The sequence below is a fragment of the Mirounga angustirostris genome, unplaced genomic scaffold (assembly GCF_029215605.1).
Source record: "Mirounga angustirostris isolate CCGP_5_RB_7025 unplaced genomic scaffold, mMirAng1.0.hap1 SCAF_12, whole genome shotgun sequence".
NCBI lineage: Eukaryota > Metazoa > Chordata > Mammalia > Carnivora > Phocidae > Mirounga > Mirounga angustirostris.
This window is the reverse complement of record NW_026991720.1, coordinates 9,543,054-9,559,155: the sequence shown is the minus strand read 5'-3', so window position 1 is coordinate 9,559,155 and position 16,102 is coordinate 9,543,054. Positions and strand designations below refer to the sequence as shown.

Here is a 16,102-nt window from a genome sequence, read left to right as displayed (position 1 = left end):
GCGCCGCGCCGAGGCCGTGCGTGCGCCCGCCCGCGGGGCTGCGTGCTGCCCGCGCGCCAGCTCCCCGCGTGAGCGGACGGGCGCCTGCAAGCGCCTCCGAGTGCCGCCGCCCGGCGGCGCGGGGAGCGCTCGCCTGCAGTGCCCCCGGCAGCCCCCCGGCGCCCGGCGCGCGCCCCTCCGCCTCTGCGTCCCCCGCTCCTCCGAGCGGCCCCCGCGTCCGGCGGTGATTTTTTCCTCCCCCTCCCGAGCGGCAGCGGGCGGCGTAGGTCCCCCCGGCTCCCCCTCCCTTTCCTTCCTGGTTTGAATTTCTTCCCCCTGGCATTTCACTGGCTCCCGGCGCGAGAGGCAGGAGCCGCTCGGAGGGAAGAGGAAGGCTGCGCCTCGCCCGCGGCTCCCAGCCCGGCCGAACTGGAGCCTGCAGCGGTGCGGGGAGGAGAGGACGCGGCGGGAGGGGCCCGGCTCTCCCGCGCCGAGGACAGCCCACCTCCCCGCGAGAAGCCCACGGAGAGACGCGCGGCGTCTCGGCAGCGAGCTTTCGGAGTCCGGCGAGCAGGCAAGCCGAGGATGGTGGTGGCTCCGCGAGCCGGCTGCGGGGCAGCGCTGTCGCTCTGGGCCGTCGGCAGCCTCCTCTGCAGAGCCTGGGCGGCCCCAGCCGCGTCCCGTAAGTAGCCCCGCGAGCGCGCGCCGCGCCGGAGCCCTTTCGGCGCCGCATCGAGGTGCCAGCCGGGGCTGGCAACTCTGAGGCAGCTTCGCGGCTGGGGCCCCTGGTGGGTGCGGGAGTCTCCGCCGTCGCGCACTTCCAGCCCCTGCAGCACGGAAACTCCAAGCCCCGCGCTCCCGAGGGGGGGTGTGGGGGGGGGTGGCTTTTGAGGCTGGCGATGTTTCTGGAAAGTTGTTGCCGGTCCTGGAGATGCGTTCGCGACTGCTTGGTTAGAGTGATGAGTGTGGGTGCCGGCTTCTTAGGACTTACTCTTCCACTTCGGTGTGTTTGTTGTGCAGGGAGTTCATGGCATTTTGCTTAGGTAGGTCAGAGAAAGAGAAGTGAAGACTAGGGCAAAAAGAAGTTTCTTACTTTTATTTATGGTTTTAACTTAAGTGAGCACGGATTTGGGGACGGAAGAGGAGCACATTTTGAGCAGTCTGGGCACGATGGACTTCTCTCACCCCACCCCCAACCCCAACAAGTTAATGACCATTTAGTACTTGTTTATTGAAGTGGAAGACAGTGAATGCAGTATTGTGACTGAAATTGCTTTAATTCTTTGGCAGTTTGATATAATACAGTCTAGGACTTGGGGCGGGCAGGGCAAACCATCAGTAATGTAGTAATGAACACATTTCTTAAGAGTTCTCAGGAAAATGATGCTGTTCAATATGTTTAAGTCTGTGTTTCAGCAAGCGTTTTTAAAAAGAAAAGGTTGCTCATGTTTTCATGTGGTTAGCAAGAGTAGAAAGAAACAGAAGATTCCAGCCCATCTTCTGAATTGCTTTAAAAGTGCATAGTGTGCATCTAGAAAGGAAAGGCATAATTTCTCCTTTGGTTCAGAAAGAGTTAAACACTAGAGAGATTGCCTATGGGCATCTTAGGATAATATACATAAGCACATAGTGCTTGTTTATGAGAATGTGTTGCTTATTAAAGAAGAATCATGGAGATTTTAGTTTGAAAATAAATGTTTTCCATTTAGGAAAAAAAAAATTAGTGTTTTCCAGAATTCATTGTATGTGTAGTCCTATCTGTTTATGAGATCTTGAGATGCCTTGATGCATCTTTACCTATATGTTAATATTAATGTTCTTATTCTAGGGTGCAAATATTAATATGAATAACCATTGAAAAAAGGACTTTATAAGTCATGCTAAAGAATCTACTACATAATAATGTCATGTGATGAACTGGTATTACAGTTTTGACGTATTTTCCCGAGTACTGTATTTGCTTCTCTTTTCTTGCAAGATAGGAAGTCATTAAGTGGCAGTTCATAACGGACTTGAGAAAAATTTTATAGCTTTTTCACAAACGGATTAAACCTCAAAAAAGTGATATGTTATTAAAATATGTACGTCAGTTTTATATATTTAAACAGAAATTATGAAGACACAATGCTCCATATTAATTTATGTAAATATGTAACTACATCCTGAGAAAAGTAATCTGACGAAATTTCAATTTCCATTTCAAGATCTGGTCATATAGAACTAACTGCTACTCCTTTCAGAAATTAAATTCATTATAAATTAAATTAATTATATTCGCTGCTTAAAGACCCTCATATCCAGGATTTTTCTTGGGTTTCATATTGCATCTCTTTGTATACTCTAATTATAATGGATTCATCTGAAACATTTGCCATTTATCAAGAATGAACGGCATATGCAGCCACTGGGTTAATGCATTTTAAGAATAGAAAAGTTGTTTCAGAAATATATTCTTAGTTTTTACAACTTAGAATTTGGTGATGGGGAAGAGCAGAGAATATTACTTTTCAGATAGTTAATACTTACGTTTGATTAAGATTTATTTATTAGCTCTTATTCTTTATTGTTTAAATATCTAAAATGGCTTAAGATGACTTATTTCATTTGAATTTAAATTGACTAAAACCCAGTTTCCCTGCATCATGAAATCAAATAATAAGAATGATGTATACTTTATTGATTAGAATAAGCTTCACATATTCAGTGCTTTAAAATTAAATTATAATTTTACACTTACTGTAAATGTTTATTTATATTATACAAAACTCTGAAAAAGAATGATAGTTCTATTCTTAATACTGAAAACACTCAAAGGAGAAAAAAATGATAACTACGTGAATCTAAGATAATGAACAACTCAACCAGGAGAGGTCATCACAAGACAAAAAGTAGCATGAAAATCTAAAAGTAATGTTTTTATTTGGTACTCATTTAAAAAAAAATGTGATGACTATGCTAAAACTTTCTGTCCCTAGATAACTTTTTAACATGATGGACATTTCCAGAAGATGAGTTAATATTTTTCATTTGTTAACAATACCATTTTAAATATATATTTGCTTCTGCCTTATTTCTTCTTCTCTGTTATTGAAATGTATATAAAAATGGTGTTACTGTTCCTAGTATGTTTTTTACAACTAGACTAATACTAAAGAAACTCGTTTCTGGGATTAAATAGAACTAGAATCTAATTGCCTAACAGTGCAGATGAGCTGCTGCTGAGCTGATGGTATCATGTAACCTCCCTTCTTGTAAATGCATATATACAGGACGCATATGTAAAGTTTAAGTAGAAGACTTTACTCTTAGGGAGTTGCACTTATTTGAACATATTTGAAAGATGCTGACAGTGCAGTTCTAAATGATGAGGAGTTTGAGCTAGCACTTAATGAATTTAACTTATTCCTAAAGTATACTAAATTTTGACTTAAATAGTGCTTTCTGATAAAGTTCACTTTACATTATTTTGTATTATTTTGTATACCAATTAAACTATAATTTCACTGTCACATTTGAGAAATGTTTTCAATTAATCAACTACTTTCTAACAAATATGTTTTTACATATATAAGCATATATAAACACAAATGTATATAAATATACACATATATTTGGTAAAATCCTTTAAGTACATGTTACATACTGTATAGATACATATTATTTAATATAGTGTATATATTATATATTTATTATATGTAATATATGTATATATTTATGTATTTTCTAATGTGTCTTTCAAGGAGTTAAACCCACTTACAATTTTATAGATAGGTCTTTTCATGTGCAGTTATTTCAAGTAACTAATGCAACAATATCAAAACAATAGTATATTGATCTATTTCTTCTGCAATTCATATACCACTCTAAAATGTTATCTTTGAAATAAATGGAGTAAACTACATAAATAAATATAAAAGCAAATATTACTAGTTTACACTGAGCTTAAACATAACAATGAGCTTATCTTAATAAAATTAATTTAAATAAAAAAATGCTTTAGGCCAGCAAAAACCATTGGCTGTTAAGAGGTAGTACATTATTTACTTAAAGTAATAACTAAAAAAGTGTTATTTACCCATAGAAGGAAACTGCATAATCTTGATTTCATTGTAGCGCTGATATATAGGGAAAAGGGATTTTTGCCAAAATTTTCTCCATTAACATTGATGTATGGCAAAATTGGCCAAAAAGAGGAATCCCCAAATTCAATATAGGCTTTTATTAACTTTTATACAGTTATACAATATATCATTTTGGGATAAGTAACATCGAAGTTGTTTGATATGCATTATATTTTTAAAATCACATTTCTAATTTTTTTCTATTCTAATTTGGAGGATATTTCAAGTTCTATAACTTCTTCAAGATTTTAAATCACTTGTCTTAATTATAAATTCTTCCAGAGAAAATCTTAGTTAAGTCTTTAAAGTGAACTAATAAGTTTTCTTGTCTGATGTATCCTTTTTATGATTAAAACATAAAGGGAATTTTATATATATCCCCTTGTCTTGCTACTCTTTTTAAGATTTTAAAAGATATTTTATTTGTTGAAAATAATGTATAGAATAAAGAGAGATTCTAGGCTCAGAAATTCTTAACTCTTCATACCTAGAGTATGATTATCTTAAGAGTATTAAACTTCTTCATGTTTATGTGGTGACTGATGTTGATGGGATGAAGAAATAAAACATGCAATTTCAAAATTTTCCTATATCTGATTGATTTGAGAAGTGCTTTCTTTTGTCATTTATTGCTACTTGCAAAGTTAAAGAACAGAGTACATAATTTAAATCTCAAAACTACAATGTTATGGAAATAAAGTGAATGTCATATTTCTATGTATATCGGTATCTGAAATCGGATGTTATCAGTATTTCTAGAGAAATACGTATCTCAAGATAAGTAGCTACTAGCAACCTGAGACATTTTTATAACCATCTAATATTTGGCCATTGGAAGAAATTATGTGTTTATTTTTGTTATTTTAATATGTACAAATAATGATGAATGATCTTCATATAGAGAACATTCCAAATGAGAAACTTAAAAGAGAATCTGAACAGAATGATAAGTTCAAACATTGGATCTCCCCATCTCCTGGGATCTGTAGAACCTGTATGTTTTAGTTCTGACCAACTGAAGATGTTGGGATATGAAGGTGCTACCTCTTTCTCCATCCTAATGTTTCCTTTTATGTGGAGGAAAGTCCACTTCTAACATTCTTAGCCTCTATCTCTGCAGTTCACTAATTCCTTCTATGTTAAGTGGAGGGACTTACCTGTGAGGTGACTTTGGGTTAAGGACCCAGCATAGCTGAGCCCCTCCTTCTTCCTTCTAAGCTGCCTGCAAAAGGTATAGATTCTTATTGAAAGACATATAAGAGTAGGCTATGCCTCTGCAATAATGTGTGTGATAAATGGAAAGCTTTATGGTGTTTCAGTTCTTCCTATGGCTAGAAAGTTTGTTTAATTTCAGAATTAAGGTTAATGCATCCCATTGTTGCCACACAGCTAAGCCCTATTCAGCAATTATTGTGTAAAGGGCGATATTTGCTCTCCACCTGTGATTCCTATTGTAATCTAGAACTCAGGCAGAAAAGAGTGCTATTTATTGTACCCTGTCAAACCCAAAGGTATTAAACTGCCTGTAATAAGCTTATTTAGCATTGAACTAAATGAGCATGAGAATATTTTTGCGAGTTTTAAAAACCAGCAATGAAATAAGACTCGTTTTTCCCTTTGATGTTAAGTTGGAGAGTTGCACTTATTCTAACTATGACCTCCTAGAGCCCCCCCATTCGTTCATTCACTCATTCATATTTCTGTCATTAGTGATATTTATTTTAGAAAGACATTTGGAATACATTTCTTTACCTATGGTCAATAACATTACCATTTTAAATGCATCTTGTTTATGGACTTTAGTGGCTACACATTCGACTGAATCTTACCTATTAAAGTATCAGGTGAATTTGACAGGCCTTGAGTTGGTAGCTACCTTATGTCTATGTTGCTTCTGCACAATTATGAAGAGTTAGACATTTTGGGTCAGTTATTCTAAAAAAAAAAAAAAAGGAGTCATTTGAACTTCGAAAACAAAGTTGATAATTTCCTCAATTGTAAATTTTGATAAAAAGCTTGTTAAAGTCTTATTTAATTCATTTTGGGGGTAGACTATTCATAATAACAGCTTGAAGTAACTGATTTTTTTATAGCTCTCCAGATTTTAAAACCTCCCATGATAGTAGGAAATCTGGAAATAAAGATGTGTTCATTGGCTCTGAGTTTGCTTGCTGAAGATATCATATTTTTGGTATACAGTAAAAGTGCTGAAGGAGTACGGAAGAGCTCCTAGGGGCCATATTCTACATTTTACTTATGATTTAAGTTTGTTTGAAATATCCTCATAAACATGCATCGTGATATATTCTTTAATGTTTTCTTGTTTAGGAAGGAGGTAGAGCTAGTTTCTGGGAATACTTTTACCAGGAAAAATTATCCCCAAACATATATAAGGTTCTCTTTCCCTTTTCATATACATTCACCCCTGCTTCATTTGCACTGGAATGGTGGTCTTAGGGGCCTGGGGATATGAATTAAAGAAAGTGACAGTAGAGATGCGACTTTCACACTGTTAGGTCCCCTAAATCTGTGTTGTGTGGTGCATTTACACTGGAATCAAATTATATAAAGTTTAATTAAATTCAGCAAGGATTTGCTCACTCCTATGCATTAGATGTCATGTCAAAAAAGTATGTAAAAAGAAAAATTCTGCCTTGGCTCCTAATTTTCTACTAACTACTATTACGATGTCAGCCATGTCATTCAATTATAATATTATTTCAAAGGAATACATGGAAAAAGTAAATACACACATGCTGAATTAATAAAACAGCTTATTATGTGGTGAAATATCATGATTTGCCAAAGGAAATAATACATTTACCGCTAAAAATATTCTCATAAAATAGAAGATGCTTGTTGTTACTTGTAAATCATATGGACTCAAGTGGTTATGTTGAACTTCCATAACATATGTTGAATAAATTGCATTGCTCTATTAACTCATATTACTAGGAAGCCACCTCTTAATGAGAATCAAATTACTAAGCAAGCTTTAAGTAAAAATCTGCCTTCATATGCTTCATATATTTTTTCAGATATTGGGCAAAATATATGAACAGAAGAACTACATGAAAAAATTTCAACCTAATTATGTCACATGGCAAAAAGCTTATTTTAAGAGTATCATTTGTTTAAAAGTTTTTGTTTACACATTAACAGTGGTCTATCCTGCATTAAATTACTTAATTGCTAATAAATTTTAGCTCAAAATTTATAGATTTATGTAATGCATATGAAACATTTTTGGTTCAAACAAAAATTAATATGTTTGGAAAATCATGTGTGACTTTCAGTTTTTCTCAGATGATTAAATGAATATGCTGTTAGGTTAATGATTTTAATGTCAGTCGATCTAAAAACACATGATCCCTCTTTTTTTTTTTTTCTTTCGGTGTGCCCACAAGCACAATAACCCATGAGTCTCATGCCACCGTCAAGGCAAATATTAATCTATCATGGCTTTTTTTTCTCAGTGAGTCTGAATATGGCCATTAAATCATATCTTCCTCAACATGGTGTACCAAGTAACTGTGCATAATCTTGTGAGATTATATATATATTATATATATATTTTTAAACTGGTTCAAAGGAAATTTTGCTGTCTGTATCCAGAAGCATAATATATATATATATATAATTTCGCATATATACGTATATGAGATTATATATATAAAATCTCATGAGATTATATATATACCATCACCAGAAGTTCTCAGCTGACTTTTGTTAGTGCTAAAACACACTCTTCACTTAAATCACTTGATTAATATTCAGTGTTCTCGTATGAAAAGAATAGGAGAATTTATTCCTGCCTCACAGTAGAATTTTTTAATGATGAAATTTCCAAAAATAAAATTTAATCATGCCTCATGTGCATCTGTAGTATATGTGAATTTTATTCAGATACCTTAACCTAAGCAGGTAAGTGTCTCATGGCTAATTTAAAGCAGATGCTAGTATTGTGTATTATGTTTTTTGGCTGTCTGGAATTATGGGATTAAGAATAACCATTTTATTATGTCAGCTGACAAGCATAATACTGTGTCCAAGGATATCAGTGTGCCATATTTGGGTATTTACATTACTTCCACTATTAAGAATACAAAAATAAACAGCTTCATTCAAATATTTATATATTGGTGTGTTCATTTGTGTGGAATCTATGTCAAAGACTGGATCGAAGAGTTTATATATCTTTTTTTTAATGAACATTTCCAGACTGAGGTCCTTAAATTTGTTATAACTCGTGTATTCACCACCAATGAATGAGCATCCTTTTCTAGAATTCCTGGCATCAATAGACATTATTATACTTTAACAATTTTTTGCCCATTGATATGAACAGTGTTTGTTGAGTGTTGACTTCAGGTCGGGCACTGCTCTTTAGATGCATTAACTCTTTTAGTCCTTAGAACAGTGCTCTAACTGGCAGGTAAGTGGGCAGACAGAGAAGTTAAGCAATTTGCCAGGCCACCGGTACGATCTATCCCTACAGTCTGTGCTCTTGACCATGGCGCCGCCGGCTGAGTGAGAAATACTATGCCATTGATTTCCAGTTCTCTGACTAATACTGAGTTTCAGTTTGCATCTAGGCAATATTTTAAGGTTAATTAACTGCTTGTGTAGAGTTATAGTAAGAAAAACGTGTTATCCTAATGTTTCTATTTCAATGATAATAACACTAAATAATACATACATACAATGGGGGCGCCTGGGTGGCTCAGTTGGTTAAGCGACTGCCTTCGGCTCAGGTCATGATCCTGGAGTCCCGGGATCGAGTCCCGCATCGGGCTCCCTGCTCGGCAGGGAGTCTGCTTTGTCCTCTGACCCTATCCCCTCTCATGTGTTCTCTCTCTCTCAAATAAATAAATAAAATCTTCAAAAAAAAAAAAATAATACATACATACAATGTCATTTATGTTCTTCCTCATCATAATAAAGTAACTTTACAATGTGATTCTGTCTTTTGGGTCCTGTTAGCATACATTAATAGTCATGTCGTGAAAACATTTATTTAAAGCTATATAAAATATTAGTTGAAATGCTTTGTCAGATATGAATAAAAGCTTTTTAAAACTGGTTCAAAGGAAATTTTGCTGTCTGTATCCAAAAGCATAAATATTATTGCCATTACTAAGTTTAAATGAAGATACCTGTATAATCTATAACCATTATTTTCAGTATCAATTTCATGTAATGTCTAAACTATAAAGCTTTTCTTGAGAGTCTTGTTGAGAGCAAAACTTTGACTTTAACGGCAGTGGGAAAATATTTGTCTCAAAAATATTTGTCATTTCTAATGCTTAAATATTTCTTGTATCTATTCCCTGTTCTCATTCCCATTGCCGCAACTCTTGTGAGGATTCTCAGCATTTCCTCCAGACATTAAGTTAGTAGCCTCCCAGAATGCCTCCTTGCTTCCAATCATTCTCTTCCAGTTGACCATTGATGGATGACACACATCTCGTCATGGTAGCCTGCTTCCCTGGTTCTTGCCTGTCCCTTTGATGTGATCTCCCCTGGCCCACCTTGGGCACCCCATGACCTCACCAGACTGAAACCCGAGCAGTTCCTCCTGTACAACACGCTGTTCCCAGTCATGTTTCTCTTATGTATCCTCACTTCCATTCTCTCTTTCTGGAACACCTTTTCCTATTTCATCTATGCTGATGTAGGGGAAACTCATTTATAGTCCAAGCCTTAGAACTCTGGAGCGTATTGGAGATGCTGTCACCTCCCTTTGGTGATTTGGTCTCATCACAGGTAAAATTCTAGGAAAATAATAGAATTTTTTTCTATTAAAAAATAGAAAAATCTGACATCACTCATCAGTGATGACAAATAATCCAAGTCATTTTCAATTATCTGATGGTAGAGTGAGAAATTATCCCGAATTACTGGTGATAGAAGAAAGGCAAGAAATCTATTTTGAAAGGATAAAACACAGATACTTACCATCATTTATACATGAATATTAATTGATTGTTTCAAGGGAAATAATGAAACCATGCTGTGAAAGCTCTGTAATTTCTCCAACCTTTTTCCTGCATGGCTCTATTTTGCAGCATTTTCTGTACTTCACTTAAGTCATATCATTGGTAAGACTCCTTAGAAGCCAAGCCTGCCTGCCCTTTTCAAAACACGTTGTTTCAAAGAAATACCTGTAATCTGCATGCAAATCAAAGACAGATGTCAACAAAATAATTATTGTGCCTAACAGGTACTTGAAATAGAGTGCTTAAGATGTCAAAAAATCTTGTAAATGATAGAGGTAGTTGCAGACAAAGTTGATAATTATATATATTTAGTGTATAATAATCTTAGCATATAAGTTGATTTTGTCAAAGTCGGTATGGAATGTCAGTGAATTTCATTTTGATTTTTAATATAACAAAAATATCCTTTGGTAAGTACAAACATAGGCACTTATATTTTGTTTATACTTTAACTCTCTTCATCCCTACATTGGAAACTTTGTTCATGCTGTACCTCAACTTTAAAATATCCCCCAGCCTATGAGATCCTCGCCTTTTCAAAGCCCACCATTCCTGTGAAGGCTGTTCCCAATTTTATATCTTTCACAGTGACTCCCCCTAGCTTTGCTTATTGATAACAGAAGTTACTCCCTTTTCTCTTTCCCCCTTGGTCATATTCTACATTTTGTCCTTAGGTTAACAGGTATAAGGGTGTGGTTGTATTAAAGAAATGAGACTTCAGTAATCATCTTTTCTTGTACCAGGCACTGAACTAGTTGCATTGAATTTATTATATAAAATTAGTCAGTTACCTCTCTGCTAGAAAACTCAAAGCATACGGATCCTCAAAAAATTGAAAGTTCACTGGTTTCTTTTTTTATATAGTTCTTACTTTTATCAAGTTCTACTGACACAAAATCTACATTCTCATAAATTCTGGCCATTAGCTGTAGTTGGGCTTTTAAGGTAATAAAAGCTTAATATTTACCTGATATTCTACTGCCATAAAATATTTGAAGACAGATATCATAGTATGATTAAATATAATTTTAATATTTAGTCAATGTTTAGTCACTAATTAATATGTCAAAGGTGAATATATCCATTAAAAGAAAAGACTGTACATGAGCAGCATTAAAAAAATACGATCAAATTGAAATGGGTTAGTTCTGTAAGATCTGTATATAAATTGCATATAGCTAGGTTGTAACAAAAAGTACAGCTATCTTTTCTTAGTTGTATTTTTATAGCTAAAAACTATAAATCAGAAGTAATCAGAAGTAATATGATTTTAATATAATAGTAGTTATACTAAAGTTTATCGGTAAGTAGTAATCATCATATTATAAAAATACTGCCTTAAAACTGACATGTCTGTATGAATCAAAACAAAAATGATTATTTCAGAGGACTGTTATTCAAAAGGAATGGGGCTATTAAGGTAATTTTAAAGGTTAGTTTGCACTTATTTGCTCAATGTGAAAGGCAACTTATTCTTGAATTTATTATCTGTTCTTTGCCCAAAGTATATTAGGAAAGTATTACTGCAGTTTGATTAGTTTTCATATGGTGAAAGACGTGGCTTCATGTTATATAATTACTGTTTACAGTGACCTGAAGCATTTTAGTTTTACAAAGATTATATAATCACCCAAAATATATATTTTGGAATTTAAAATGTGTTGTTCCTGCACATTTTTAGATTATACGTGGTAAAATTAGAGTACCATATTCACTTTTAAAAAGAGATTTCAGAATCTTGTAAATAAAAATGACATTGTTCTTTTATCAAATTGGCGCCCATAGAGCTTTTTGTAAAAGGCTTTCAGACCGGTTGTTTGTTCATTTATATGTCTATAATTACGGTATTTAGAGCATCTCACACTGTGTTTGTTTTTACATATTGAGCTTTCAAATGACAAATGCACCAGTGCCGAAGGCAAACCATGTCAAGTGACAGAGGTTCCTGGCTTCTTGAGGTTGAAGACAGTTGTGACAGCAGTTGCCTAAGAAATTATTAAAGGTGGACTGCTCAGAAGCATGCTAAAGATCAACATGTTTGGGAAAAATTAGTGACCTGTGTCTGGATTTAAAATGATTTCTCATTATTTTATTTACAGTAGCCTTTCATGCTTCCACATAACACATTCAGTTTTCAGAATTTTAGTAGGAAAAAACTGCCATTTAATAATGTGCTTCTGTAAGTCACACATCCTCCGCAGGGTCTCTCAACTCTTATTTCAGTTATTTTAACTGTAATATTTCATTCTAGTACGTTACCTCAAATCCCCCTCTTATTTATTAGGCATGTTAAAATTTAAATTAAAATTATAAATCATCTCGGTCGGTCCAGAAGTAAATTTATCAACGGATGATTAAGGTCCTTCCCATTATGACATTTTAGCTGGAACTTAAAGGATAAGAAGGAAGTAGCCAAGAGAAGAGAAGGGGAAGAATGTTCCAACCAAAAGATGACAGCTATGCAATTCTGACATTGGCTAAGTTTAGACTTCACTCTGCTGTGGAGGTATTAGGTGGTTTTGGAATCAGTCTTTTATAAAACATGTAGTGAAAAGAAAGTTTTGGAAGAGTAAAGGGTACTGCTTAGTAGTTTATCAGCAAATAGAAAATAAATCTTTATTGGTTGAAAATATAGACAATAAGTATTTATTGTCATTAAACACAGAATAATTTATGTTTTGCCAGTTTTATTAAAAATAAGCATTGAGGAAACCTTACATTCCATGGATGAACTTCGCTATGTAGCAAGTTGACTGTCTAGAATAAAAAGTATCTAAATTCGGGCACCTGGGTGGCTCAGATGGTTAGGCGTCTGCCTTCGGCTCAGGTCATGATTCCAGGGTCCTGGGATCGAGCCCCGCGTCGGGCTTTCTGCTCAGTAGGGAACCTGTTTCTCCCTCTCCCTCTGTCTCCTCCCTGCTCATGCTCTCTCTCTCTCTGTATCTGTGTCTCAAATGAATAAATAAAATCTTTAAAAAAAAAAAGTATCTAAATTGCTGCACATAGGATGCACAGCATCGATTTGGGTGTAGGGTGGGGATAGGTTTTTCCAAACAGTTGCTATTTTGAAGTCGTTAAAAGATTTCGGAAAATTTTATTTGTTTCTGTTTTGCTTTTTTGTTTTGTTTTGTTTCTTTGTAGGTGTCTTTGATCGTATGAACTAAAAGTAGTTGTAGTGTATTTTGGTTTCACCTAAAATGGCAAATTTGGTTAGTCAAACTTCACGAAAACAAACAAAAATCAGAATACTCTATGCGAGGGTTTTACGTATATGTCTGTTTATTATCTGTGGCAGGATGTCTCTAGTTTCAAAGCCAATCTCCATAAATGTGTGAAATAAATAGTTCTTTACTATGACTGAGGATCCCGTCCTAGAAACTCCTAAAGACCACTGTAATCTGATGTTCTATAGTCATTTCTGAAAGTTAGTTTTATACTGGTTACCTGCTAAAATGTAGACATTCATTTGCTAAAAGTATTAATGATTTTTAAAAGGAATCTACATTTTCTTTTAAACAAATATTTTCTAATGCTTACAAACAGAGACTATCATGTCAAAAAGACTGGGTTTGGTTGTTGGCTCTGTTCCTCAGTGACCTTGGGCAAATTATCTAAGCTTTTGAGACCAGTATTGTAATAAGCAATATGATGAAATAACAGTACCTATATGAAAGGCTTGCCAGGAGGATCAAATGCAGAATGTGCAATGACTGGCACATGATGGTAGACTAATTTTAGTTAATTAATTTAGTTAGTTTAATTTGGGGGGTCATTTTTGAATGCATTAAATATTTATTGTATAGATCTATGAATATAATGCTAGGTAGAATCAGTAAATATTACAAAATCGTTTGTAATTGCCTCAGACTTTTTTTTTAAGTTTAAAATTTTAATTCCAGTATAGTTAACATACAGTGCTGGGATGCCTGGGTAGCTCAGTTGGTTAAGCATCTGCCTTCAGCTCAGGTCATGATCCCAGGGTCCTGGGATCGAGTCCCACGTCGGGCTCCTTCCTCAGCAGAGAGCCTGCTTCTCCCTCTGCCTGCCGCTCCCCCTGCTTGTGCTCTCTTTCTCTCTCTCTCTCTGACGAATAAATAAAATCTTTTTTAAAAACCCACATACAGTGTTATATTAGTTTCAGATGTACAATATAGTGATTCAGCAGTTCTATACATTACTCAGTGCTCATCATGATAAGTTTACTCTTAATCCCCATCACTTTGATCCATTCCACCCACCCACCTCCCCCTCTGGTAACCATCAGTTTGTTCTCTATAGTTAAGAGTCTGTTTCTTGGTTTGTCTCTCTCCCTCTTTTTTTATTCCTTTGTTCATTTGTTCTGTTCCTTAAATTCCACATATGAGTGAAATCATATGGTATTTGTCTTTCTCTGGCTGACCTATTTTGCTTAGCATAATACTCTGTTGCTTCATCCATGGTACTGCAAATGGCAAGATTTCATTATTTTTATGGCAGAATAATATTCCTCTGTGTGTGTGTGTGTGTGTGCACATAGCACTTCTTTTTCCATTCATCTATTGATGGACACTTGGGCTGCTTCCTTAATTTGGCTATTGTAAATAAAGCTGCAATAAACATGGGGGTGCATATATCCTTTCAAATTAGTGTTTTATATTCTTTGGGTAAATACCCAGTAATGTGATTATTGGATAATGGGGTAGTTCTATTTTTAACTTTTTGAGGAACCTCCATACTGTTCTCCACAGTGGCTGCACTAGTTTGCATTCCCACCAACGGTACAAGAGGGTTCCTTTTTCTCCACATCCTTGCCAACACTTATTGTTTCTTCGTTGTTGATTTTAGCCATTCTGACATGTGTGATGTGATATCTCATTGTACTTTTGATTTGCGTTTCCCCGATGATAAGTAATGTTAAGCATCTTTTCATGTGTCTGTTGGCCATCTGGATGTCTTCTTTGGAGAAATGTCTGTTTATGTCTCAGACATTTATTTTATAATGTAGTTGGGAAGCTGAGATTTACGTTTGGAAAAATTAGCAAAGATAAGACCGGAATATTATCTATTTCCCATAATACACATGTAAATGGTCAAAAAATGAGCTAATTGTAGTTCAAATGTAGTAAGACTTAACTGAAGGAAGTAATGCTTATGTAATTTATATTAACTTAGAATTTTTTATTAATGTGTAACAATGTATATATAATGCGTTTTTCAATACACAAAGTTGTTAATATTTGAGTCATTTATTTTAAAAGTATATTAATGTGAAAAAGTGTGGCAAAATTATTAGAACAGTATAAAATAACTTATTTAGTGGAGCTTCTCTTACAATGTAATAGGTATTCAATTACCTTACTCACAAATGTTTCTAGAAAACCACAACATTTGCAAATTAGAGAGCTTGTGGGCATGAGGAACATATCCAAAAGCATAAACATTTTTACTCTTAACTTTTCAGCCATATGTGCAGATGGTATAAAGCTTGTTTTCTGAAATACGATGGAAAGTATAAAAAGAAATTTGACAATTTTTTTCAGTTTTGAATTTGACTATCCAAATAACTGGAAAGCTAGGAAATCAAACAGTGAATATTATTTTAAGTCCCGAAAATCAGTGCCCAGGATTATTGGAGGTACAGCTGAAATTGTTTATAAACTTTTTTTCATTTGATTAATGAAAATATTTGAGTGTCTATTAAAAATAGATCACTGTGGTAAGCTCTGAAGATTACAAAAACTTTGAACACAGGGTCTCTGTCCTAATAAAGAGTTTTATTATCTCTAGGAAGGTATAAAATATTTATGATATAAATTTTAATATAAGCAACATTACCTATAATAAAAGCTGTGTGATTTCCTTGCAAAGAAGGCCCAGGCAAAATTAGCAATTACATTTTGCTACATAGATAATGAAGGTATGAATTGTAAATGATAGGATCGTAAAAATGATGGAGAAAGTTGGTCACTGGAAAATTATATTCTGAGACATATTCTAGGGCCCTCTCAATGGTTCCTGGTGAAT

The 16,102-nt window shown here is 35.2% G+C and overlaps 1 protein-coding gene across 1 annotated transcript in view; it reads left to right on the top strand.

Moving 5' to 3' along the window:
- The first annotated feature begins 84 nt into the window (after positions 1–84).
- CNTNAP2 (contactin associated protein 2) overlaps positions 85–16,102 on the top strand; it is a 1,911,935-nt gene continuing 1,895,917 nt past the window's right edge. Inside the window, exon 1 of the mRNA XM_045864107.3 lies at positions 85–661. Within this exon, the coding sequence (XP_045720063.1) occupies positions 565–661 (97 nt within the window). The 5' untranslated portion in view covers positions 85–564. The remainder of the gene's footprint in view (positions 662–16,102) is intronic.